Source organism: Lemur catta, chromosome 17 (assembly GCF_020740605.2).
Source record: "Lemur catta isolate mLemCat1 chromosome 17, mLemCat1.pri, whole genome shotgun sequence".
NCBI lineage: Eukaryota > Metazoa > Chordata > Mammalia > Primates > Lemuridae > Lemur > Lemur catta.
The window spans coordinates 22,459,853-22,486,931 of NC_059144.1; the positions used below are offsets into that span (position 1 = coordinate 22,459,853).

Sequence of the window (27,079 nt, forward strand, 5' to 3'; positions counted from 1 at the left end):
GACCCTGTGTCTAAAAAATAGAAAAATAAGCCAGGCATAGTAGCTTGAGCCTGTAGCCCCAGCTACTCTGGAGGCTGAGGCAGGAGAATTGCTTTAGCCCAGGAGTCTGAGGTTGCAATGAGCTATGATCATGCCACTTCACTGTAGCCTGGGCAACAAAGTGAGACTCTGTCTCAAAAAAAAAAAAAAAAAAAAAAAAAAAAAAAAAATATATATATATATATATATATATATATATATATATATAGTCTTTGAGGCAGCAGGGGTTAAGAAGAAAAATAAATTCTTTGTGTAATTTGTAATTACTATAGCATGGGCTTTGGAGTCAAATTCTGGCATTGTCACTTAGGGTCTTGTCAAATCACTTATCTTTTTTGAGCTTCGGGTTTTTTTGGGGTTTTTTTGTTGTTGTGGTTTTGGAGATAGTCTCACTCTGTTGCCCAGGCTAGCATGCAGTGGCATCATTGTAACTCACTGCAACCTCCAACTCTTGGGCTCAAGGGATCCTCCTGCCTGAGCCTCTCCACTAGCTGGGACTACAGAAGCACACCACAACACCTGGCTAATTTTTATATTTCTAGTAGAGATGGGGTCTTACTCTCGCCCAGGCTGGTCTCGACCTCCTAAGCTCAAGCAATCCTCCTGCCTCGGCCTCCCAGAGGGCTAGGATTACAGGCGTGAGCCACTGTGCCTGGCCCACAGTATATTTTAGATTAATATTGGTTTAATTCCAGTAAAATATAGAAACTTTTCTCTAGTATAGCTCTATTCCTTCATTCCTTTTTTATACTATAATTATCACACACATACACACACGCACATATATAAAATAAACACAGAAACACAGTAGTAAAATTGTTTCCCCTCCCCACTAAGGATTCATTGACATACATAGAATTCCTGGGCTAAAGGCCATACATATTTTTATACTTCTAAATATATATTTCAGGTTGAACATTGGTGCTTTACATGAGATAACAACAACCCCATGTTTCCGATAGTACCTTGTAGGCTCCAAAGTACTTTTCTATTATGTCATTTGATACTTACAACAATCTTTTGAATCCAGGATTGTGTCCCTTAGGGTCAGAAGGCAATGACTTACCAGAGATGACACAGTGAGGCTGTGGTTTAGGTGTATTGTTTTCTCCCCTCTCTGTGGCTGCCTTTCCCTCTCCCGGGGTCTCAGAGACAGTTGCTCTCTCCCACCCAGGACCTGCCGGAGCAGCCTTACCTGCAGCCCCCACTCAGCATCCTGGTGATCGAGCGCCAGGCCTTTGGCCGCACTGTCCTTGTGGGTTCCCACATTGTCCCCCACATGACACAATTCACTTTCTGGGGTCATGAGGATCCTCCTGAGGAGGAAGGAAAGAAGGAGGAGACAGGGGACCTGGTGCCCAAGAGACCTCAAGGTTAGGAGCCTTCTCTTCTTAGGGGCCACCAGACAGAAGCTCCTCTGGTTCCTGGCAGAGATGGCTCCAGGGGACCCTCCAATGGGGCCTGGAGTCTGACTTCTCTCCAAATCTCCTCATGGTGTCATTTTCCCCCTCCCAGGAAAGAAGTCCCTGGATCCCGTCTCGGCTGAAACGGGGATCTCCAGACGGCTCCTGAAGGTGATGGGCATGGGAGATGGGCAGAGAAGAGGCTGGTGGGGCTTGAGGTGGTGCTGGGTCATAGGGACTGAGTCTTCTGTCCCTCAGGCTCCTCTGAAGAAGCTCCCCCTAGGAGGCCTCCTGCTTCAAGGGCCTGAGCTGGAGGAGGACATCCCAGATCCTGAAGAACTCGACTGGTGGTCCAAGTACTACGCATCGCTGCACGAGCTCCAGGGGCAGGTGGGAGCAGGAGAGGGTTCCAGGGTGGAGGCCGGAGGCTAAATGAAGAATGATGTCATACAATGTGGAGCTCTGCAGTTTTTCAGAGCTCTTCATTGCCATCATCTTTTCTCATCTTCACAACAATTCTAGAAGCTGGGGATTGTTAACTCCACTATCTAGAGCTGTTGTTGTCCAACAGAAATATAATGCTAGCCACTTATGTAATTTTAACTTTTGTAATAGCCACATTAAAAAAAGTAAAAGGAAACAGATGAGGAAGGACGCAGTCAGAGAGTGAAAGAGTGGGTGCGTGGGTGAGTGAGTGAGTGGAAAAAAGGAAACAGGTGAAATTAATTTTAATAATATATTTTATTTAACCTAATGTAGCCAAAATATTATTTCAATAAGTAATGATGATTAAAATTATTAATGAGATATTTTACAGTAAGGCTTTAATATCAGGTGTGTATTTTACACATACAGCACATGTCAACTGGAACCAGCCACATTTCAAGTGCTTAGTGGCCACATGTGGCGGGTGGTGACTGTCTTGGACAGCAGAGGACTAGACGATTAACTGAAGCTTTGAAAATGCAAGTGGCTTACATGGCTGGAGCTTGAACTAAGGTTTCCCAGCTCTCTACCCTGGAAGAGAGGTAGGCTAAGGAGTCGAAAGGGATGGGGAAGAATCTCTGATCTGCCCTTTCATTTCAGCCCAACTTTGATGAGGATGAAATGGATGATCATGGAGATTCGGGTGAGAGATTTGGCTTTTCTGCTCTTCCTCCATCTGTCCACCCTGGTACTCACCCAGATGTTTCTGATAGGGGGCATTTTTGCTATTCCCAGATGGAGTCAACCTTGTTTCTGTGGATGGGGAGGCCCAAGACCAGGGTGAGGCTAAAGTCGAAGGTTCTGTGTCCCGGAAAAAAGCACTTGCCACCCCGAAGGTGACTGGGTGTTGTGGGGAGGGGAGTTTCCTTGGATTCTGGACATTGAACTGTCACTGAGGCCCTTGCCTCTCAGATCTACAACAGCTCCCTGGAGGAAGAGTTTAACCACTTTGAAGATTGGCTAAAAGTGTTTCCCCTATACGGAGGCCTAGGGGGCCAGGATGCAGATGGAGAGGAAGAAGGTTTTGGACACCCAGTGGGCAAGTTCAAGGTATGTTTGTGGAAGGAAAGGGGGACCAGGGAGCACATGTGGGGATTCCAGAGGACAATTCTCTTGTTAGGGCCTTTTCTGTCTCTGCCCACCCCAGGGCTCCTTCCTCATTTACCCTGAATCAGAGGCAATGTTGTTCTCTGAGCCTCAGATCTCTCAGGGGATCCCACAGAACCGACCCATCAAGCTCCTGGTCAGAGTCTATGTTGTCAAGGTGAGCATCTGCAGCTTGGGCACGCCTCCAACTCCAGCTTAAGATAACATGCATGAAACCTGCAGAATTAAGGCTTTGGAAGGAACCTCAAGGATCAGAGTCCAACTTCATATTTCAAATAGGAAATCTTAGGCACAAAGTCAGGTGATCCTCAGGATTACAAAGCTTGTTCGTGGCAGAACCAGAACTTAGAGCGTAGGTCTCCTGAGCCCTTTTGTGGTTCTGGTCCTGTAGAATGGGGAGTGTAATTCCAGGATGAGTGCAGCTCTGCACCTCAGGCTTCAGATGGCTTGTCATGAAATCGCTTTGTACAGGTTCTCCCATTGGTGTGATTTTCATACAGAACTCAGCCTTGAAGTTTTCTTAAAGCTGTCTCAGAATGTCGGGGGGAATAAGTGGGCTGCTCTGCCCCCTCATTCCCTATCACCAGAGCAGATGCTGTGCTTCCATCTGTTTTAAATATAGGGATTCTAAGGCATAATTTGAAGAAATGTTCTAACTCACTGTTCTATCATAATCTAAGAATCCTAGTGCATAAATTAGACAACAGAAGTCATCCTGACCTTCTGCTTCTCACAGTATGACAGACTATATGGTATGATATAATGCTTCTAGAAATGGTAGGTAAACAGTCTTTGAAATGGATGCTAATCTCATAAGAAAGGGAAATCCCAGCAGGGCGTGGTGGCTCACTCCTATAATCCTAGCACTCTGGGAGGCTGAGGTGGGAGGATTGCTTGAGCTCAGGAGTTCAAGACCAGCCTGAGAAAGACTGAGACCCCAGCTCTACAAAAAATAGAAAAATTACCCAAGCATTGTGGCAAGTACCTGTAGTCCCAGCTACTTGGGAGGGAGGCAGGAGGATCGCTTGAGCCCAGGAATGTGAGGTTGCAGTGAGCTTTGATCACACCACTGCACTCTATCCCAGGTAACAGAGTGAGACCTTGACTCAATAAAACAAAAGAAAATCCCATCTGGCCCCAAATGAAGAGGCAACTAGAATCCCAAGGGGAAAAGGAAGACAAGTCCTGAAGCTCAGGTTGTCTTGAGAGGGTTTGTTCACACCTGGCCCCTGAACCTTGGATTCTTAGAGCCTATGCAAGGTGGGAGCCAGAACCAAGACCCTCACATGAAGCAGGACCTCAGTGAAAGGTGGACAAGAGGAAACTTATCAATTTCATAAAACTTTAAGAAAATAGTATCTTTATGAACTTGGATGTGGGGAAGTTTTCTTAATATGTAAAATGGTATAGGCCGGGTGTGGTGGCTCACGCCTGTAATCCTAGCTCTCTGGGAGGCCGAGGTGAGTGGATCGTTTGAGCTCAGGAGTTTGAGACCAGCCTGAGCAGGAGAGAGACCCCATCTCTACTAAACATAGAGGGAAATTATGTGGACAGCTAAAAATATATATAGAAAAATTAGCTGGGCATGGTGGTGCATGCCTGTAGTCCCAGATACTCGGGAGGCTGAGGCAGGAGGATTGCTTGAGCCCAGCAGTTTGAGGTTGCTGTGAGCTAGGCTGATGCCATGGCACCCTAGCCCAGGCAACAGAGCGAGACTCTGTCTCAAAAAAAAAAAAAATGTAAAATAGTACAAAGAAAAAATTAGGAGACAAATGATACATTTGATTATGTTAAGATTTTTGTTTATTTATTTAGAGAGCTATCTTCCTGCCTCAGCTTCCCAGAGTGCTAGGATTACAGGAATGAGCTACCACACCTGGCTGATTATGTTAAGATTAAACTTCTGGGAATCCATAAACATTTTAAAATAAGTGATAGGACTGGCCATAGACTGGACTGAGGTGTTTATCCTGTGTATGATCAACAAAGGGTTAGTGTCCACAATGCATATAAGGAACTCCTACAAATCTGTAAGAAGCAGACACACACACATATAGGCAAATCTAGAAAGAATATAAAAAGGCAATTGATAGAAGATTCTCCACTGGCCAATAAATATATAAAAAATGCTACACCTTAATAGTAATTAGGACATGCAAATGATTGAAATCATGACAAACCAATTGTCTTAGTCCATTTAGTGTTGCTATAAAGGAATACCAGAGGATAGGTGGGTAATTTATAAAGAAAAAAAGTTTATCTGGTTCATAATTTTGATGTCTAGAAAAGTTCAAGACATTGGACATCTGCATCTGGCAAGGGCCACAGGCTGCTTCCCCTCATGGCAGAAGGTGAGGGGGAGCTGGCATGTGCAGAGATCACATGGCAAGAGAGGAGGGAAGAGAGAAAGATAGGGAGGAGGTACCATGCTCTTTTTAACCACCAGCTCTCTCAGGAACTAACAGGAAAATTCAGTCACCTCCCCCCAGGGAGGGCATTAATTTGTTCATGAGGGATCCGTCCCCATGACCCAAACACCCCCCATGAGACCTCACCTTCAACATTAGGGATCAAATTTCAACATGAGGTTTGAGGGCACAAACATCCAAACTATAGCATCAATTTCCCTCTCTTCAATTGGCAAAATTAGAAATGTTATCAGATGAGAGTTGGGGAGGCTGTGGAATTTGATGCAGTCCTGGTGGGAATGTGTATTAGTTTCCCATTCCTGCTGTAACAAATTGCTACAAACTTGAGGGCTTAAACAACACAAATGTATTATCTTACAGTTCAGAAGATCAGAGATTCAAAATAGGTCTTAATGGGCTAAAGTCCAGGTTTTGGCAGGGCTGCATTCCGAGAAGCTCTGGGGGAGAATCAGTTTCCTGTCTTCTTGAGCTTCCAGAGTCCACCTACGAATCTTGGCTCATGGCCCCTTCTTCCATGTTCAAAGCCACCAGCGTAGCGTCTTCAGTTCTCTTTCTGACTCTCCTGCCTCCTTTCATTGATAAGGACCATTGTGATTATATTGGGCCCACTTATGAAATCTAGAATAATATACTCATCTCATGATCCTTAATCACACATCTGCAAATCTGCAAAGTCCCTTTCACCCCTTTTGCCATGTAAGGTACCATATTCACAGGTTCAGAGGATTATTATGTGGATATCTGTTGGGGGGGGGCATTATTCTGCTGGCCACAAATTACAAATTACCATGACAACTTTGGAGAACAAGTTAGTAATATTTAGTGAAATGGGATATTTTCATAATCAATACCCAATAATTACACATCTTGGTATAACCCTAGAGAAATTCTTGTACATGTATATGAGGAAACAGATATGAATTGCTATAGCAGCATTATTTTTAATAATAAAAAATTTAGAAATAACTTAAGTATTCCTAAATAGGAGAATATATGTAATGAGGTAGGGGGAAGAAATTAAAAAAAAGAAAATAACAATTTGTTGGTAATGTCTTATTAAGCTGGGTACACACATGCTCAATGTATTTTTATTTTTATTTTTTTGAGACAGAGTCTTGCTCTGTTGCCCAGATGAGAGTGCTGTGGTGTCAGCGTAGCTCACAACAACCTCAAACTCCTGGACCCTAGCAATCCTCCTGCCTCAGCCTTCCGAGTAGCTGGGACTACGGGTGCGTGCCACCACACCTGGCTGATTTTTTCTATAGTAGAGACAGGATCTTGCTCTTGTTCCAGCTGGCCTCGAACTCTTGAACTCAAGCAATCCTCCCACCTCGGCCTCCCAGAATGCTAGGATTACAAGCGTGAGCCACTGTGCCTGGCCAATGTATTTTTTTAAATTTGGTTAAAATACTCTTAATTTAAAAAGTAACATATGCTCATGATAAAAAATAAAAGTCAAGTGAGGAGGAGGGCATGAAAAAAAAAAGAAAATAAAAAGTCAAACAATATGGAAAATTATAAGTTGAAGAATAAGTCCGTGATACATCTTTCCAAATACTTTCCATTTCATTATATTTTTTGTTATACCTATTTGTATGTCTTAAGGATTTCATAACTAATTGAAAATAAAATACGAGTCATCATGTCCAACCTCTCAGTTAACTCCTCACAGTGGGATGTTTGGTAACTTCCTGCTTCACACCTAATCCAAGATTAGGTCCAACAGGGTTAACCTTGGACTATGACGCTTCTCCCAATTCCACTCCACACCATCCCCTAGGCTACCAACCTGGCTCCAGCAGACCCCAACGGCAAAGCAGACCCCTATGTGGTGGTGAGCGCTGGCCGGGAGTGGCAGGACACCAAGGAGCGCTATATCCCCAAGCAGCTCAACCCCATCTTTGGAGAGTGAGACTGGGCCCCGGGGGGGTGGGAGGGGAGCAGTGGGTGAATGGACAGAGGCTGCTGACACCCCCACCCCAGACCACCTCCTAGGGCATGGAGGTGTCCTCAGCCACTCTCTCTCCTGGCCAGGGTCCTGGAGCTAAGCATCTCTCTCCCTGCTGAGCCAGAGCTGACTGTTGCTGTATTTGATCATGACCTCCTGGGTTCTGACGACCTCATTGGAGAGACCCACATTGACTTAGAAAACCGATTCTACAGCCACCACAGAGCAAACTGTGGGCTGGTTGCCCAGTCTGATGTGTGAGTTTGGCAGGGCCCTCAGGAGCCATTCTAAGTCTCTGACCAAACATGTCCATGCTCACGTTCCCATTTGTGTCTCCAGAGCCTGTCATTTCATAGAAGGGAACCCTACCACCCCCACCAACCATGACATTATAGCTCAGCAGTCAAGATGTGGGCTTGGGAATTGGGATCCTGAACTAATATGTCACTTGACCCCTTTGAGTCTCAGTTTTCTCATCTGCAGAATGGAGATAATATCAGTATCTCCTTCATAGAAGTACCTGGTGTACACCTTTGATTTTCATTGTTATCATAAATGACTGCTAACCTGTCTCCTGTTGGAGTTATGAACCTGGATGCCATGTCTTCAGGGGTCCTCATCCCTGCCCCTGTGCCCAAATGTGTCCATGTTGCTGGTCCCAGCTGAGGCATCCTCCACTTCTGCCTGCAGGGATGGGTACAATGCCTGGCGTGATGCATTCCGGCCTTTGCAGATCCTGGCAGGTCTGTGCCAACAACGTGGCCTCCCTGCCCCTGAATACCGAGCCGAGGCTGTCAAGGTGGGCAGCAAAGTCCTTCTGACACCGCCTGAGACCCTGCCCCCAGGTACCAGCCCTTCTCTGCTGGACAGACCACAGGGAACAAGAACGGTGGTAGAACAAGGTACAGGGGCCTCTGGTGCATCCACCAAAAGAGCCTACTTTCTTTAGTAGGTGAGTTTGGTTGAGTAAGCATGAGGTTCTTGGATGGTGGGGAGAAAATACTCTTTGTTGGTGGGCATGAGATCCCAAAGAGCAAAAGTGGAGCCCTCAGAACCACAGCTAATCAAGTTCCCAGAACACAGGGTGGCCCCATAGAGCATCCCGTACAACAGAGTGTGGCTACAGAACTGAGCTCATGCCTCCTATTCTCTGAGTAGGGGCTGTAGCCTTTGCTCAGACCCTACTCAGAGAATAGGAGGCATGAGCTCAGTTCTGTAGCCACACTGTCCCCTGACTGCTGGCTTTTCACTGGGAAAAGTTATAGCAGCACCTTCCCCACCCTGCCCCTGCTTTTTATGTGTTGCAGATTTGCCCTCCTAGTCCACAGGTTTTAGCCAACACAGGGGCTGCCTGAGCTTAGAGCTCCTACGGAGGGATGGGGGAAAGGGGAAGAGTTGGGAGCTGTGGGGAACCCAGGCTCACAGACCTCTTGTTTCAGGTAGGGGGGGCTCCAAGGGGGCAGGTGGGACCCCTGAGGAGGCCCAGGCATTGCTTGTGCTGTGGCACTGGCAGGAGATGCCGGATTTTGGGATCCAGCTGGTACCTGAGCATGTAGAAACACGGCCCCTCTACCATCCCTGAAGCCTGGGGCTGCTGCAGGTGAGGGAGGGCTTGGGACCCAACCCCAGAATCTCACGACTCAAAGGCTCCTAGGATTCCCACCTGACCTGGACCCTGGGCCTCCAGGGTCCCCTTCCACCAAGACCTCCTCCTGGGCACCACACTACCACTTCTGAACCTGCCTCCTGGTGCTGGTCCCCAGCATCCCCACTCCATGCTGGACCACATACCCCCACCCCTGACTCTGTAGGTCCCCACCCCTGGGCCACCAAGGCTCAGACCTGGGGTCCCAAACCTGATCTCTATCCCAGACTCCTAAGATGTGGACCTCAGGAATGTCACATCTTAACTTTTAATCTCAACTTCCACATCTGGGAAGTTCCTCATCCCTGAACCCATAACCTAACCTTGACCTTGGAACCCCCATGTCAGACTCCACCTTCATCCTCATCCCCAGCATCTGCCTGGCTCTGCTCTTGACCCTAGCTCTTCTCTCCCTTGGGGGAGGCACAGCCTCTGGCCACAGGGCTGTCGGGGGAGGTGGGGCCCTAACAAGACCCTCCAGCCTGGTCCTGTGTCCCCAGGGATCCCTTCACATGTGGATTGACATCTTTCCCCGAGATGTGCCTGCCCCACCTCCAGTTGACATCAAGCCTCGGCAGCCAATCAGGTGAGAGAGTTCTGGCCCTTCCTTCCAAGGCGGGGCACATCTTGGTTTACCTGTACAAGGGTCCACTGACACCTGGGGCCCCAGTGAAGCAGGCAGGGGCCGCTGGCCACAGGCTTTTCAGTTAGCTGAGTCATTAAATTCCCTTTTTTTCATAAGCAATTGTGAATTGGGTGTCTGTCACTTGCAGATGGAATGAGCCCAACTACCTTTCAGGAACCCCCTTCCAACCTGAGCTAGTTTGAGTGGGGTTCTGTGTAGGGTGTAGCCACTTCAGACAAGGATGGATCCAAGTGCTCAGACGGCAGCAGTCTGTCACTTTCTGCCTTGGGGCTCTGCTTTCCTTGGTGTCACTCTCTGGGAGTCTAGGGGCAAGGTCCTTTCTTAACAGGGCCAGGCTTACATCTCAGCCAGGCCACCTGAGCAGAAATAAACATCTCTTTCCCAGTTAAAGCCAAAGCCTCAGGGCCGACTCTCATTACACCAGCTTGGGTCAAATGCTGCTCCCTGAACCAATCACTGGTCACGGGGCTGTAATAAGCTGATTGGCCAGTCCTAGGTGATATGCCCCACCAGAATTACCTAGAGTGACAGTAGGGGTGGTGTGGTGGGGAGACCACCAGCAGAAAAGCAGGATGCTGTCAACACACGAGGGGAAATTGATGCTGGGCAAGAGAAACCAACAGCTATCCAGGCATCCTCATGACAGCCAAGGACAAGGCCACATGAAGGTAGGGTCCAGAATGCTGCAGCCCTTCCTCTGCCCCTCGGGGAACGCATGCTGTCATCTCCACTGTGTCTCCCAGCCTCCCACTCCTCTCTGCAGATGGGCTTTCTCTGCTAACCACTTTCCTGCACCCCAAACTTCAGCTTGCAGTGGGCTCCAGCTGTGCATCTGAGGCCACACACTTGATGGTTCAGGGTCCTGATTCCAAATTTATGGGAGAAACTTCTCGGCCCAGACCATTCCCGGTGCCATCTGCTGTGGCTGGGGTGGTCAGTGATAACCTGTGGCTGTCCCTTCATAGGGCCACAGGCATCCTGATTACCCAGCTGGGCACACACCAGGTGCTCAGTGAATGTCAGTGGCCCTGGCCCAGGTCCTTCCTGCTTCCCGCAGTCCCCCCAGTGCCCCTCTCAAAGTCTGAAAACCATCCCCCAATACATCCGCCAGCTATGAGCTCAGAGTCATCATCTGGAACATGGCAGATGTGGTTCTGGATGACGTGAACCTGCTCACTGGAGAGATGTCGAGTGACATCTATGTGAAGAGGTAGGCCTGCGGGCCAGGCCAATGGCTGTGCACTAAGGGGGACAGTGCTAAGCAAGGAGGGCACAGGGGATGGCACTAACTGGGGACTGCAAGCTGGGCTGTGGGCCCCAGGCTGAGTCCAGAGCCCCGTCCCCAGGCCCTCTATGGTGCCTAGAGCTGGTTGAGTTGTGGGCCACACTGGGTAGGAGCAGGTTCTGGGCCTGGCCCCAGCCCCTGAGCCCACCCGCCTTGGCCTGTCCTTCCCACGACCCCAGCTGGGTGAAGGGGCTGAAGCATGACAAGCAGGAGACAGACGTTCACTTCAACTCCCTGACTGGGGAGGAGAACTTCAATTGGCGCTTTGTGTTCCGCTTTGACTACCTCCCCATGGAGCGGGAGGTGAGCCTCTGGCGCCAGCCTGGTCCCTTCGCCCTGGAGGAGGCCGAGTGCCGGCAGTCAGCCATGCTGGTCCTGCAGGTCTGGGACTATGACCACATCTCCGCCAATGTCTTCCTCAGTACTGCTCAGCCTTCCCCAACCTCACCCCTGGCCCCCACCCCTTAACTCCTGTCCCTCGGTTCCCTATTCCAACCCAACCCTGAATCCTGGGACTCCAGACCCTAGATCTGAATCCGTGCTTTCTGACCTAATCGCTCAGACCACAGTCACCTCCCTTCCCAAAGTCCCTGACCAGTTCCAATCTGACCCACACTCAAGTCACCCTGGAGGGTGACTCCTTAGCCTTTGGTCCTTGCTTTGGCAATTTGATCCCAATCCCTGACCCCCTTCCACTGGGATCTGACCACCTGCTGGTCACAGTGGGGTGTGGCGTGGCTAGTCCACACCTGTAGCCTGACCGCCACATCCTAATTTTTCATGTCCCAACACCCTGCTGCGCTGCCTCCTCCCCCCACCCCACCCATCAGGCTTTGATCTCATGTGAGCTCTGGACTTGCGGGATCCCTGGAGTTGCAGCTGCCAGACATGGTATGGGGGGCCTGGGGGGCCTGGGGGCCCCGAGCTCTGCTCCATAGGGCTGGCCTGTGATGGGGCTGCGCCGAGGTGCAATCTGTTCCGCTGCCGCCGCTTGGGGGGCTGGTGGCCCATGGTGAAGCTGCAGGAGGAGGAGGACGTGGAACGGGAGGCGCAGGAGGCCCAGGCTGGCAAGAAGAGACGGCAGCAGAGGAGGAGGAGGGGCCGGCCAGAAGACCTAGAGTTCAGAGACACAGGCGGCGACGTGTACATCCTCACGGTGGGTGTGACTGGGGCAGGGGTCAGGCTGCCCTCTAAGAGCCTGCCTTAGAGCTGGGCCTCTGCTCCTGGTGACGCAGGAGTGTCTTTTTCTAGGGAAAGGTGGAGGCAGAGTTTCAACTGCTGACTATGGAGGAGGCTGAGAAACGGCCAGTGGGGAAGGGGCGGAAGGAGCCAGAGCCCCTGGAGAAGCCTAAGTGAGTTGGCAGCACAGGGGCAGGGAGAGGGCGGAGGGGCGGCCAGCAGGGGCTTCCTAGTCGTCCTGACACCACCTTTCCAACAGCCGCCCCAAAACCTCCTTCAACTGGTTCGTGAACCCGCTGAAGACCTTCGTCTTCTTCATCTGGCACCGCTACTGGCACATCCTGGTGCTGCTGCTGCTGGCACTGACACCGTCTTCCTCCTACTCATCTTCTACACCATCTCCGGCCAGATCAGCCAGGTCATCTTCCGCCCCCTCCACAAGTGACTCAGCTTGGGCACCCATGCCACGGTGCCAGCCCAACTCCCACTCCTGAAGTCCTTCTTGCCAGTGAGCTTTCCTTGAATAAACCTCATCACACAGGCACTGACACCTGACCGTGCTGTACAAGGCCAGCTCCTCCAGGTGGCAGAGAACAGAGATGCTCTGGGGTGACCTCAGGTGTTGGGGACTTCCTGGAAGAATGTGCAGGGAGGGAGCCCGCCCATGTGCCCTGCCACAGGGAAGAAAGGGGCCGGGGCCGAGCTGTCATGCCGTCTGAGCAGCCCACCCGCTGCTCCTGCTGGTGGCTGGGTCCCTCTCACCTAATCTGCTGAGGCTTCTGCCATTGCAGGACAGGTGAGCACTTTACATACTTCACTAGCTTGTTCATTCCTCACCACCCTGAGAGTAGGCACACCTGTTACAGCTCTCTTGCTTCCAAGTGACAGAAATCCCAACCCAAACTGGCTTAAGCAAAAAGGGAATTTATTGGCTTGGAGAACTGTAACTCCCAGAGTGTGGCTGGCTGGCTAGCTAGTTTCAGGTGCAGCTGTCACAGTGTTCAAATAATGTCACCAAAACCAGTTGTCTCTGCCTTGTGGCTCAGCTCTGCTGTCCTCTGGGGCACATTCATTAGCAGATGGGTTCCCCCTTGGAACTGCAAGGTCGCCATGTTCCCACCCAGGACAGCAAGCCTGTACTGTGTCACTGTGGCCAGGGGCATGGAGTATGTGACTGCAGGCCTCCCCTGGGGCTCAGGGTGGGACACTCACCCTTCTCCCAAACCATGAAAGTTGAGAGGATGGCCAGGGGTTCCCAGGAGAAATTCAGAAGGAATTATGGGGGAATGGTTCCTGGTGACCCAAAACAAGGTTCACTAGAGCCGGCACTATCACCCCCAACTTATAGATGGGGCTGATGCTTGTAAAGGGGGGTTAACTATGTCCAAGGTCACACAGCTCTGAGGTGATCACACCACAGCTGCATCCCAGGCCTGACTCCAGAGGTTTTGCCATCATCACCCTGCTTTTCCCCTACTATGGTCTTACATCAAAACTCCCTGACACACTGACCGGCTCTTACTGTCCCTGGGCCTTGGTTCTGCACGTGTGATCAGGTCCTGAGCCAGGGGCCTAGTGCTAGCCCTGCTCCAGAACGGCCACTGCTACTTCCCTCCTTGGTTTTCAGTTTTGCTTTCACCTAGGAGACGGCAGAGGACCTGGCAGGACTCCGTTCTGCAGCGACAGCAAGAGCCAGCACAGGGCTTTCCACACAGCAGGGTCAGTGAGTGTGAGAGGATCAGGTGACTGAGCCGAGTGGCGGGGAGCAGCCCCAGCTTTAACTGTCGCCAAAGAGGTGGTAAGCCCCAGCCTGCACGCAGGGCCCTGTAACAGGGGCTCTGGGGTTGGCCATTCCTGAGCCTGGGGGCCATTGTGGCCCCGGGACACTCACCCTGGAAAGGTCTGCCTGAGCCCCGGAGCTGAACCCAGAGACCACAGTGGAGGAGTGGACAGGGCTGACGGGGTTGTCCGTCTAGTTTAAGTCCCTGTTGACCAGGGCTCCCAAAGGGCAGCTGTCACTGCCTGCAATAAGTGGCTGTGATAAGGTCCCAGCCAGCCGAAGAATCACACGGAGACCAGCGAGTACTATCACAACCAATAGATTATGCCCTGGGGCTGGGCTCACTCTGAGGAGGTGGGGTGGGGAGGCTGAGGATAGAACCACAGGCTGAGGAGAAAGGGAACCACTGAGGGGGAGGAGGACGACTACGTTGTCTTCCCCAGATCAATTTTCTTCTGGATGGCTCGTGCGGAGTGGTAGATGAGCGAATCGATGAGTCCAGCCACTGGGAGAGAGACGAGGGCTGGCACTGGCCGAGCTGGGCCCTTGACTTGACCTCGAGAGCCTTGTCCCCTAACTGGCCAGAATCTGCACTGGCCCTCAAGGTGCCCCTTTTCTCCCAACATGTAGCTCCCAGGCTTTACCCACCCGTGCTATGCTCCCACCCCCACAGAGGGCCTGGGCTCCTTACCCGTGAACATGCCCCCGATGATGGCACACACGCCCGTCAGGAAGTGGGTGAAGGACCTGGCGGGGGAGCAGGTGGGCTCAGTGGGCTCCCCACTCCCACAGGCCCAGGCCATTCTGCCCCCTGCCCTCACCTGTGCTTCTCTGTCAGCTTCACCATCATGGGTGAGAGCTCGTAGAGGACGAAGACTCCGGGAAGCCCCTGGTCACCCAACAGCCCAGTGGCAACCTTCTCATGTCTGGTCACAGAGAACTGATTTGTCCTCAGCACCTGGGGTGGGAGGGGAGCCCAGGCCAGGGCCAGGTCTATGACCCAGCTCCTGCTCCCATCAGCCCCACCCCTGCACCTGCCTCTGGTCCTGCTGTGCCTTCACTGTGTGCAGGGACAGAATGAGGCACCATGTTGGTAGCTAATCCTGCAAGGTCTGGGGACCCCTGAAACCCCTGACTTGCCCTCTGGTGACCAGCTCTTGTCAGTTTACCCATCCCAGCTGCATCTGCTGGATGCTCTCACTGGGGGTCCAAGGCAACCCCCCAGTGTGGTACCAACAAGGCCAGGACTGACTCCTGCCCCTTAGTCCCTCATGCTTTACTGCCTCCTGGCCACAGCAGAAATGGGAGCAGGGGCCCAGGAGGGCTGGGCCTGGCAACCCCAACCCAAGGGCAGTGAGGCAGACACAGGGAGCCCTGGAGGAATGGATGGAGGTGTCTAGACAGCAGAAGAGAGAGGTGTTTTAAAACCTGACAGCCGTGGGCCTGAACTCTGCCTATGAGGGCAAATCACCTACCCGCTCTGAGCCTGGGGTTTTCATCCATCACAGGGGGATGAGAGTGGCGCTTCACCTCCCAGGTTGAAGGAACTAAGTGAAGGAACTCGAGTGCTTGGCACCAAGCGGAGACTCTGATACCTGAGCTCCCTCAGACTCACCTCCCCGTCCACCTTCATGTACACTGTGGGCACCACCTTCACAAAGTACTGGAACATCATGGAGGCTGCGGGGGGAAGAGAACACTGGCATGGGTGCCTCATGGGCCTTTGGTGGCTGGGGGCTACCTCTGGGGCTGGTACCTTGGGGTGCGGTGACGTTAGTGTGGTCCAGGGGGTTCACGATGCCTGGGTAGTCCTCCCCAAACGACAAGTGCTGGATGTAGTGGGTCATGTTGATCTGCAAGCAACACCAGCGCCTGAGGTCCACTGCCCCCAGCCACCCAAAGCTCTCTATTACAGCAGAGATGGGGACGCCTGGGTCTCTGGGGAGTGGAAGGGAAGGAGGGGATCTGTCTGGGAAAAGCTGTGGCCCTGAGGGGAGAGCCTGCCGGAGACAGGAATCTCCCATTTCCCTCCTAGGAACTGCTTTTCCACATAGTCCCCAGGCTCCTGGGGCTCCAGGTCTCAAACCCAGCACTGACCCTGGGCAGCAGGCGCTGGCTTTGCCTGGAGGTCTCAGGCCATGAAGGCCCAGGCTGGAGGCCCCAGACCTCCCAGCAGTGCTCCCTTCTCTCTCCAATGTGTATCAAACTCAGCCACCAGAGGGATCTTTTTAAAAATGCAAATCTGATGATGCCATGACCCTGCTTAAAGTAGGCCAACAGCTTCCCACTGTCATTAGCGGACAGACCAGGCCCCTCAGCGTGGCTTCGAGTCTTGTGTAGTCTTGTCCCTGCCGACCTCCCCTGCCTGGCCCACCCACTCCTGCCCTGTAGTTCCTCAGAAGTGCCACACCCCCTCTGGACCCCGCCCTGGGCGCTCGCTGTCTAGGGTGCTCCGGTCCAGCCCCGTCCCTGCCCTGCTCAGATCTCAGTTTCAAAGTCCCTCTCACTCAACCCTCCTGTGGGACCCCGTCAGAACATGGCACATTTTCCCACATGTGACCCCTCTCGGCATGTCCCTACAGAGAAACGAAGCAACCGGGTCTCCCACCCCAGCCGCCCCCACGGGCTCCACTGGTACGTACGTTGTCGAGGCCAAAGCTCTGCAGGTCATGGACTAGGAGAAAGAGAGAGAGTGTCATCGGGGGGGTGGGACCAGCCCCTGCCCCTCAGAATCCTGGCTCAGGCCCCTCACTCCTCCCTCTGGAGTGTGGCCCGCCTGGCTCTTCTCTGACCCCATTCACTCTCCAGCCTGGCACCTCCTGGTCCTGCCTAAGGACAGCCAGATAGGGCCTGTCCTGGGCCTGTGCGGGAGCCCAGACCCCGTTCCTTCCCTGACAGACACCACGACTCCAGGCCTTCACTCCCACCACGGCCCTGCCGGCACCTCAGGAAACAAAACCCACGACTGTGGTCTCTCATTAACTAGAGCTGACGGCCAATCACTGAGCCCTGAAGTTAGGCAGGACCTGAGAATAAATACTATGCTATCCACACTCTTTCCCCACACCCCTGCCCCCCAAAGCTCCCCATGGACAGCCTGTGGGTGCCCCGTACCAACTGTTCCAGAACAAGTTGTTCCTGCCCTCTAGCCCAATCCCTCCTGCCGCAGGAACTGTACCTCTAAGACACATCCCAGGGCTTTACATACTCAGCAGCCAGGCCAGAGAAGGCGCCAATCCCAGACCCATCCAACCTCCCCCCATCCTGGGAGGGCGGGCTGCCCCAGAAGTGGGGGCTTGGCCTCCCTAGGGGCAGGGCCACTTACTCTCCACAGCATGTACTGCAGCATGGGGGAGGGAGGGAGAGAGAAGGGAGGAAGAGAACAGAGATTCAGAGCTTCACAATGAGAACTGTGGAGAAGGCATGTGGCGGGAGGGAGGGCTGAACATTTCTGCCTCAGCAACAGAGTCTGGCCCCACCAACAAGCCTCCTCCTGGTCCCCTCCTTGCAAGAGCCCTTCCCTGGCCAGAGAAGAGCGCAAGAGGGCTGAGGGTCAGAAGAATGGTGGGCTAGGAAGAACAAAAGACCTAGAACCCAAAGAGCTACTTTCCTAGCTGTGTGACATTGGGCAAATCACTTGCCCTTTCTGGGCCTCAGTGTTCTCCTCTGCAAAGGGCTGTCCTGACAACCAGGTAGGATGTAAGATGGGAAAATACCTGGTAAACTTTACAACATGAGATCATTCCCCCTAAGGCAACAAGGATGTCAGAAACTACCTCCCAGGCCTCAATTCAGCAAATCTCCGGCCTCCAGCAACTGTAGTTTTGTGTTTGAACATCCTTCCAAGTACAGAGCACCCTTGGCCCTGGGATCCACAGCACCAGCAGGAAGCAGAGCAGATGCTCTGGCCCTACGTCCTATGACTGCCTGCAAGGCCTTGTGCCAACAGTTGACAATGATCATCTTCCTACAATCCCAGCAAGACCACCCTTTCCCTGGCCCCCTGCAGAGTAGAGGGCTCTGCCCCAGGCCCGCCCACCTGCCTCACCCCCACACACTGCCTGGAAGACCAGCAGGGCTGTCTCCATGGGACACTTTAACCCTGCTTACCTCGGTCACTCTGAGCAGCTCACCCCCTGGGCTCTATCACCATGTGGCTCTGCACGTCCCCTAACAAGACCCTGACTCCCTCCCTCCTAAACTCTTCGGCTGGGCCCTCTGTCGCTCGGTCATCATAAAACCCCAGCACTGACCTCTGAGCGTCCCCTTCACCCTCCTGCTCCAGCCACAGCCAGCTGATTCTTCAAGGCACTGTACCCCTTGCACCCCACCGTCTTTCCATGCCCACCCCCAAACCCCCTTGGCCTGAAGAGAGGTCCTTCTTGCTCCTTACTGCCACTTCCACATCACTGTTCCTCCCTCTGCCCTAAAAATCCCCAGCTTTGAAGCTCAGGGCAAAGCTTGTTTCAGTCACCTAGAGATCCACGCAGAACCCCCAGGGCAGGTCTCCCGCGCCACGCCTCACCTGCCCTGGACCTGCCCGTCGCGCTCTCCCACACCAGCCCTGCCTCGGCTCCTGGTGATTCCCACAGCCACGCAGATGACCCTGCCACGCTCCTGGCCTCCCAGGACCCCCCTCCTTCCTGATCTCGTGCTCTGCCTACCTAAGCCACTTGCTCTGTTGCTCGTTCCCTAATAACCACATTCCTCCACAATTTCAAGTATCCCAAACTCCAGCCACCAGCTTTCTGATTTTCTCCAGCTTCTTCCCTCCAGTGCCCCAAATCCGACACTTCTTTGACACCAAACCCAGGACCTGCAGTCCATGGCTCCTTCTGCCTCCTCCTGGCTCCCACCCGCACCCCCACGTCCCATCTTTCCTCCTTTACCGGCTTACACTTTGTGGTCCAGTATCAGGATTACTTCTTTACTCATTTCTCCCTCACCGCTGCAGTGCCTGGCAGCACAAGCCCTCGGTGATGCCAGTGCCCTGTCACCTCTACGCCACCCCCACACAGCTGGGAAAACAAGACAACCACGCCGACTCGTCTCACTTTCCATTCACAGCCACCGACTCCAAGGGGCCCTAGTGCTGCCTGGCAACTCTACTGTTCCCGAAGTCCTTACACTCTCCCGCCCTAAAGTGACCAGTTACATCTTTTCCTCTCTCTCAAATCGCCAACACCTTCTTCCCTCTCTCCTCATTCTCAGCTGATGGCCTCCCTCGACTCCACACCTCCCTCCAGCTCCGGCCGGTGTTCTCTCCTCCCTCTAGTGCAAACTGCAGTCATGCTGTCTATCCCCACCTGTTCCACCTCCTCCCCATTCCCTCCTCAACCCACTCCACGGTGTCCCTATCATGCCCTCCAAAAGGCTCCATCGAGGCCACAAATGACAGCCATGTTATACATCCAACGGTCAATTCCTGCTTGATGTCCAGAAGCATCTGATACGGTTTTTGAAACACTAGTCTCTCGCCTGGCAGGAGGCCACCTCCTGGCTGGCACTGTTACCTCACCAGCGTTCTTACCAGTCTCCCTGCTGGTGCCTCTCATGGGGACAGCTGGCACAAGCCCTTTTAGCTCCCGCTTCTCTAGCTGCCCTCACCTCCAGGGTGACGCCATCCACTCCCACGGTTCCCTATGTATCCTGAGGACTGCAGCGTTTATGTCCCCAGGCAAGCCCTTCCCCTGGACTCCAGGCTTGAATGGCCAACTGCTTACTCGACATCCTGGGTGTCCAACAGGAGACCAAAATCCCGTTGGTCTGAACATGTCAGAAGCTGAACGCCTGCTGTACACCCCGTCCCAGATACCCAAACCTGCCCCGAGTCTCCTCGTCTCACTGCATGAGGCACCTTCTCACCACGCAGGTACAAAACCTTGTGGGCGCCCTTGACTTCTCTTTCCCCTGTCCCTCACCCCCACCAGCAACTCCTCCCAGCTCTGCCTTCAAAACATATCCAGGAGCCAATCACTTCTCACCACCTCCACTGCCACTCTGGTCCAAGCCCCACCATCTTTTGCCTGGATTGATTGCTGCAGTGGCTTCCTGACTGGCCTCTGATTCTGTCCTTTCCCCCACGTCTTGTACATGGAGCAGTCGGGGAGCTGCTCGCCTTTTGAGTGAAGTTAGATCAGGCCCCACTGCCTCAAAGCCTGTCAATGGCTTTCCAGCTCACGCAGAGTAGAAGCCCAAGGCCCTACAATGCCCTTGCAGGCCCTATGTGACCTGGCCCCGTTACCTCTCTTACCTCACTTCCAGCCACACTCCTGTGCTCACTCTGCTCCAGCCACCCTAACTTTCTTACCGTACCTTGAACTTGCCAAGCACATTATTGCCTTGGGGATTTGCATTTACTGTCCTCTGCTTGCAACACTTCCCTCAGACAACCACATGGCTGGCTCCCTTACTTTCTCTGGGTCTTGACTCAAATATCACCCCATCAGAGAGTCTTTCCCTGATCGCTCTATTTAAAATAGGACACACACACTGCACCCTACAACCTCGCCTCCATCATCTTTATCCTGCCTTATTTTGGTTCTTATGACTTCTTTTTTTGAGACAGAGTCTTCCTCTGTTGCCTGGGCTAGAGTGCCGTAGCATCAGCCTAGCTCACAGCAACCTCAAACTCCTGGGCTCGAGTGATCCTCCTGTCTCAGCCTCCCGAACAGCTGGGTCTACAGGTTCTCGCCACCACACTGGGCTAATTTTTTATTTTTTGTAGAGATGAGGCCTGGGCTGGTCTTGAACTCCTGGCCTCAAGCGATCCTCCCACATCGGCCTCCCACAGTGCTAGGATTATAGGCATGGGCCATTGTGCCTGCCCCATGCTATAATCTTTAACCTGCACAAACACCCTGTGAGATAAGTACTATCACCAGCATTTTATAAAGGAGGAAACTGAAGCTCAAAAAGATTAAGAAGCTTTCTCAAAGTCACACAGCCAGCAAGGTGTGAACCCGGTATCTGAACCCAGGCAGGCTGGCTTCTCAGACTGTGTCTTAACCGCTGCGACCCTGAGATGAAAGCCTGCTCTGGACCAAAGACAAAAGAACATCAGGCAGGTGAGGGGCAGTCAAACTTGCCAAGAAGGTATCCAGTGTCTAAACCTCCCCAGCCAATGTAGGACCACTCACCGTGCACGTGGGACTGCTGGAAGCTCTTCCCAGGGGCAAAGTGGAAGTTTCCGGCCACCTGTAGGGAATATTCCCTCTCATTCTCCAGCTGTGTCCTCCCTTTGCCTCCTGAGGGCCTGAGTGGGCCCTTGGTTCACCGTGGAGCTCACCCAGCCCAGCCCTATCTTGCCTCAATCCCCCCCATACCTTGTTGACTTCCAGGAAGCCATACACCTGGCAGCCTTCATTCTTCTGCTCCTGCATCTTCTGGCTGAAGCCCTCGCGCCGGCACTGCTCAATGGTGTCTGGGTTCTTGAAGGCCCAGCCTCGGCGGCGATATGCCTCCCGCACGTCTTCACAGCTGTTACAGCACCTAGAGGGGAGGGGTGCCGGCCGAGAGTGTCAAGAGAGGCATGAGACCAGCACTGGCATCTTGGGAAAGGAAGCGCAAGCACTTCTGCCTGCTAATGAAGCTCCGCTAGCTTCATCCCTGACCATCAAATGTTCTCCAAGCGTGTTTCCTCGGTGGCAGCAGGACTGTTAAAAATACATGTTCCCATTCTGTCTAGGGCGATGAAGTTGTGGAAAAGAAAGTGGTGATGATCATACCACACTGTCACTATACTTAATGCCACTGAGTTGTACACTTAAAAATGGTTAAAATGGTAAATTTTATGTCACATATATTTTATCAAAATAAAAACTTTTTTGAAGTACGTATTCCCAGGCCCCAGCCCAGACCTGAATTAGCCTCTTGGGGGTCAGGACCTGGGAAACACAAAGCAGTTACCATATACTGAGGGGGTAATGATCTGCACCGGGCCTTCTGCTTCAGTGCTTTACATACGATATACACTTAGTCCTTACGTGACTTATGAGGAAGGGGTCAGTATTATCCCTATTCACAGAGACAGGTTATGTGGCTCGGCCCAAGGACACAGGTGGAACGCAGGCAGCTGGACTCCAAAAGAAAACCTCCGAACCACTTGTCTAGGCTGAAGGGCAGAGACCACTTCAGCCTCATCCCTAGGTGTGTAGCTCCTAGGCAGGGCCTGGTCACAAAGCTTCAGCCACCTGCACCAGGATCAGTGACCGAGGAATGCACCCCACCCCCTCTAGATTCCGGGTCCGACCTCCCCACCTGCCACAGTCTGACCCAGGCTGAGGCTGACAGACGGCGCCTGATGGGAACCCTGCCCCCCCTACCCCCAGGGTCCAGCTCACTTGATGTCTTCTGACTCAGCGCCATAGCAGCTCTCACAGCGATCAGGGTCCAGGGAGTCGGGGTCAAACACCGTCACTTCAACTTTCCCAAGCTCTAAGGGGAGGGCAGAGGCACAGGCATCAGCTGGGGGCAGACAGTGAAATGTGTGGCCCCAGCCCCTGCATGAGCCCTTTCTTTGGTCAGTGGCTTGGGAATAATAAGTTATAAAAATAACAAATATCTATACAGTGCATGCTGAGTCAGACTAAGCACTTCTACACATATATTAATTCTTTTAATAAAAGTAAGAAAACAGTAACAGTAAATACTAAACGTTAGCTGGGTATAGGTCAATGTACTTTATATACATTGTCTCATTTCATCCCCACAATGACCCCAAGAAGGTAGAGGTTATCACCCCCACTTGATTGAGAAGATACTGAGGCTCACAGATGAGAACCGACTTTGCCCAATGCAGCCTAGTAAGTGGCAGATTTCAGCTCTTCCAAAGAGCATGGCCTTAACCAATTCTCCATGGCACTTCTCCTTAGACCTCTTCCTCTGCACTGGCTCCCTGCGTCTACTTACTCCGTCATAATTGGTGATTTTAATATTCAATACCTTGACCTCCTGTCCACTACTAATCTTTTTATTTTCTCATCTGACCTCAGCCACCCATTTCCATTGCTCACATCTAGACCCTGTCATTACCAATAACCGCAAACCTTCCAAAATTCAACTTCAAGGATCTGAATCTTACTTTTATTTTCCCCGTTCCCTATCTCTGGTACCCAGATATCTCTGGTATCTCTAGTACCAATTCTTTGACACAACTAACACTATCGCCCCTTCATGTCCTTACTTCCTGCCTTAAATTCCACGGTCCTTTGTAATTATTCTCCCACACATAACTACAATTCACTGTTCCTCTCTCTTCGTTGCACAAACCTAGCAAAACCCAAACCATAGTTACATTCGATTCTCTGTGCCTACTGCTTGCCTATACCTCCCTTACAACTGCCTGGCATTCTACTTCATTTCCCCAATCGGTTCATTCTCCCATTCTCTGAGATGACTAATTTAGACCTCCTTCTCTCTCCTTGGGCTTCCAAACCCCTTCGTCTTTCCTCAGTCTTAGGCTAATGTCCTTGCTTTCAATTTCTAGTAAGAAAAGAGAAGCAACAGAACTTCACATGCTCTCACCACCAAACCCAGCATCTCACCCACACTCTCTTTCAGCCATCGTGTTTCTCTGCTCTCCATTATAGCAAAACTCCTCAAAGTGTCATCTGTACTTGATGTCTCCACTTCTTTTCCTGCTCTTTGATCAGATTTTCATCCTTTTTCACCCTAACAGTATCAAAATTGTTCCAAGTTTCCAGTGATCGTGTTGGCAATTGCAATGTTCAATTCTCACTCATCTTACTGAACTATCAGTAGCTTCTGACAGAGCTGCTCACTCTCCTTAAAACTCTTTCTCCACTTGGCTTTTGGGACACCTCTTGGATCTCCTCTACATCAATGGCTAATCTCTCAGTCTTCCTTCCTGGATCCTCATTTCCTGACTTCTAAATATTGGAGGGCCCCAGAGTCCAGTCCCTAGACCTCTCCTCTACCTACATCCACTCCCTAGGTTTCCTCACTTAGTCCAATGGCTTTAACTACCATCCATATGCTAACTCCTAAACTTTCCAGCTGCACTCCTTTAAATTCTACGCTAGTACATCTAATTGCCTCGTTAACATCACCAGAGTACAGGCATCCCAAATTTAACATTCCCCAAACCTGAGATTTCTCCTCCCCAAAATACTAACCTTACCCAGTGCAAGCCAGCCTCCCAGGTGTCTCCAATGATCCCCACCTCCTAGTATTCACATCCTTATGTAGTCCCCTCCCACAGTAAATTGGGCTGACCTGTGTAACCAGTAGTGTATTGTAGAAGTGATGGTATGCAACTTCTGAGGCCAGGTCAGAAAAAAAAAGTTGTGGTTTTTACGTTGCTTTCTCTTAGACCACTTGCAAGATCCAAGTTGGGAAAGCCAGCTGCAATGCTGTGAGGACACTCAAGCAGCCCTAATGAGAAGTCCATACGGAGAGGCCATGAGGCATCCTGCTAACAGCCATGTGAGCGAGCCCTCTTTGAAGGAGACCCTCTAGCTCCAGTCAAGCCTTCAGATGACTGCAGCCCCAGGCAACCACTTGATTGCAACCTCATCAGATACCCTAAGCCAGAATTACCTATCCAAGCCACTCCTAAATTCCTGACCCAGGGAAACTGAAAAAAACAAATGTTTGTTTTATTAAGCTACTAATTTTGGGAGTAATTTGTTACACAGTAGTGGATATCTAACATTTGCTCACTCCTCCCACCAAAAAAATCCCTTCTTTTCCTCTGGTCATCTTAATCACAAGTTATTCATTTGCTCAGGCTGAAAACGTTAGACTCAACCTTGACTCTGCTCTCTTACACTCTGCATCCAATTCTACAGCAAATTCTGTCGGTTTCACTGGTGTTCAACATATATCTGAGGAATGAATGAATGATAAAGCTCACCACCAGAGCAATCCCTAAGGTGTGAAAAATCTCAGCTTTGAGGACGGTTTTGCTATGGTGGGAAACTGAGTTAATGGAGGCACTGGGAGGCCACCAAAGAAAGGAAGCTAAAAGTGAACACCCACTCTGGACCTGGCATGTTACACATGTTACTTCATGCAATCCTACAATTCCATGTGGTCAGTACTACGATTTATCACCACTTTATAGCCAAGGCTCACAGACTGCAAGAGACAAAACTAGACTTTAACCCAGGCAATCTGACTCGAGAACCAACTCTTAACCTTGAGCCACCTGCATCCCAAAGGGGAAGAGCATTAAGGGCTGGATTTAGCTCACGGGATGGGGAAGCAAACACTCAGAGAAGCCTGGGTCCATTTAAAGTAGTTCTACCAGGGCAACAGCACATAAGACCATCCTCAAACTTCTGTTACTCAAACTACGATAGGCAAGGATTAAGGATCTCTGAGAATGACACCAGATAGAGTACCCTACTCAATATATATAGAGGCTGGAAGTCTGGATTTCAGCCTACTCTGATTTTTACTCACTGGGGGCCCTAGATAAGCCACTTGACTTCTTTAGGTCTTAGTTGTTTAATATGTCACTGAGCCTGCCACAGCCACTTGTCAGAAGACAGAGCTCAGGCATGTCCAGCTCTGGGATATGAGACCCAGCCCCCTCCCCTGGTTACCATGCCGCTCAGCCTCTGAGCTCACGGGGATGCCATCTTTGTCTAATCGCTGCTTGAACAGGTTGTGTTCCACATCCAGCTGCTGTTCCCCAGCCACATCCATGGCATCAATGCTCAGATCTGGAAGCAGGAAGTTAGACTAAAGTACTGGGACCCAAGGGGCAAGGAAATCTGGGTTTTGGAGGAATGGAATGCTGGGACTGTTTGGGGGCAGAACAGCATAAGGAGAAGGAGGTTGTACTGGGGTCCAGTCCAGAACCTAGGCTGGAGGGGCGAATGTGGAAGCCCACATGAGAACCCTGGGACTCCCAACTCCCACCCATGGTGAGGTACTCACAGGCACAAGGCATGTGCGGGAAAAGTACATCAATGTTGATCTTCAATTTATCTCCCCGCGATTTGTCCACGTAGAGCTCAGGATGCACCTGGAGCAGGACTGCCTCAGTAAGATGTGGCCCCACGCCTCTCCTTCCTCACTCCCACCCCTAAAGCTCCTACCCCTAGAATGTCAAGCCCCGCCCACGCACCAGGCCCCGCCCCTTACCTCTGTGGTGAGGTAATACTGCAGCTCGGACAGAAACAGTAGCAGCATGAGAAGGCCACTGACAATGGTCACTGCAGGATGGGGACCAAGGGTCAGAATAGCCTCTGCTCTGCTCCCTCAGACTCTGGCAGGCCGGACAGAGTCCAGGCGCCAGGGCCAAGCTCTAGGACACCACCCTCCCCGCGACCCCCGCCCCGCTGCGGCCTACCGGTGGCGCCCCCGCAGGTCTTGACCCGGAAGTCCTCCAGAGTCTTAGGGTAGGCATCGAACTGCTTCAGCTTCCCCAGCGCCTCCATGGGGACCGGCCGGAAAGGGGACGACAGCCGGCCCGCCCCTACAGCCTCTCGCTTCCGGCCCGGAGCCACGCCTCCCACTCCTCACGCAGGCGCAACAAGGCGCACGCCTGGCCCCACCCCTCACCCGCGTTCTCTTACAGGCGGCTCCGCCCACTGATGCTGCCAAGGTCCCTCCCCCCAGCCGGTGGGTCCTATAGCAACCAGGGTGCTGGGAGGAGGTTTCTGCAGGTTGGAAATGAATCGTAGCGTTAGTTTACCTTGTGCGGGAACTGCGCCAAATGTTTCAGACTCTTGGAACATCCTAGAACAGTGGTTTTCAAAGTGTCCCCGGACCAGCAACATCATTATCAACTGAAAACTGGTTAGAAATGCAAACAATTGGTTCCCACCTAGTGAATGAGAAACTCCAGGTGGTGATTCTGATGCAGCTAAAGTGTGAGAATCTCCGCCCTTGAAAGCAGGTGTGACTTTTTTAATCTCCATTTTCTGAAGAAGAGCGTACTGTGGCCTGGAGAAGTTAAGTAACTTGCCCAAGATCACAGCCAATTAATGACAGGACCCGATTCCAACTCAGTTCTTTGGGACCTAAAGTACTCTGGGAACAGGGCTTTGGGGGTTGATTTTACTTAAACAGCGTCCCAGCGCGTCTCCTGAGTGCTGCTTTCTGGATTACACGAAAGTGCTCTCTGGGCCCTGGTCTCCTCAAGCACATACTTCACACC

General features: G+C 51.9%; 2 protein-coding genes across 2 annotated transcripts in view; one reads left to right on the plus strand and one right to left on the minus strand.

Annotated features, from left to right (window-relative positions):
* LOC123622244 (fer-1-like protein 4) overlaps window positions 1-12,612 on the plus strand; it is a 31,005-nt gene extending 18,393 nt beyond the window's left edge. Inside the window, 19 exon segments of the mRNA XM_045528426.1 lie at window positions 1,214-1,412; window positions 1,555-1,613; window positions 1,701-1,832; window positions 2,529-2,571; window positions 2,664-2,764; window positions 2,841-2,978; window positions 3,076-3,192; window positions 7,245-7,372; window positions 7,499-7,669; window positions 8,103-8,257; window positions 8,852-9,012; window positions 9,558-9,643; window positions 10,815-10,913; window positions 11,168-11,407; window positions 11,849-11,891; window positions 11,893-12,144; window positions 12,240-12,340; window positions 12,427-12,530; window positions 12,533-12,612. Of these exon segments, the coding sequence (XP_045384382.1) occupies window positions 1,214-1,412; window positions 1,555-1,613; window positions 1,701-1,832; window positions 2,529-2,571; window positions 2,664-2,764; window positions 2,841-2,978; window positions 3,076-3,192; window positions 7,245-7,372; window positions 7,499-7,669; window positions 8,103-8,257; window positions 8,852-9,012; window positions 9,558-9,643; window positions 10,815-10,913; window positions 11,168-11,407; window positions 11,849-11,891; window positions 11,893-12,144; window positions 12,240-12,340; window positions 12,427-12,530; window positions 12,533-12,612 (2,409 nt within the window).
* Window positions 12,613-14,250: 1,638 nt separating this feature from the next.
* ERGIC3 (ERGIC and golgi 3) lies at window positions 14,251-26,431 on the minus strand. Its single transcript, XM_045528719.1, has 13 exons — window positions 26,270-26,431; window positions 26,062-26,132; window positions 25,855-25,942; window positions 25,518-25,637; window positions 22,290-22,383; window positions 21,273-21,438; window positions 21,087-21,144; window positions 16,590-16,621; window positions 15,704-15,800; window positions 15,563-15,627; window positions 14,769-14,905; window positions 14,639-14,694; window positions 14,251-14,452 (listed from the first exon to the last, which is right to left on the minus strand). Exons 1-13 carry the CDS (start codon window positions 26,355-26,357, stop codon window positions 14,373-14,375), a joined length of 1,152 nt encoding a protein of 383 aa, XP_045384675.1. The 5' UTR covers window positions 26,358-26,431; the 3' UTR covers window positions 14,251-14,372.
* Window positions 26,432-27,079: the final 648 nt, after the last annotated feature.

Excerpts from the sequence above, each read along its gene's own strand:
- ERGIC3 (XM_045528719.1), bottom strand. The coding sequence starts at position 26,357 with ATGGAGGCGCTGGGGAAGCTGAAGCAGTTCGATGCCTACCCTAAGACT. Across the intron at positions 25,638-25,854 it reads CCCGCACATGCCTTGTGCCT|ATCTGAGCATTGATGCCATG; the intron begins GTGAGTACCTCA and ends TCCTGCTTCCAG. Across the intron at positions 14,695-14,768 it reads AAGCTGACAGAGAAGCACAG|GTCCTTCACCCACTTCCTGA; the intron begins GTGAGGGCAGGG and ends CTCCCCCGCCAG.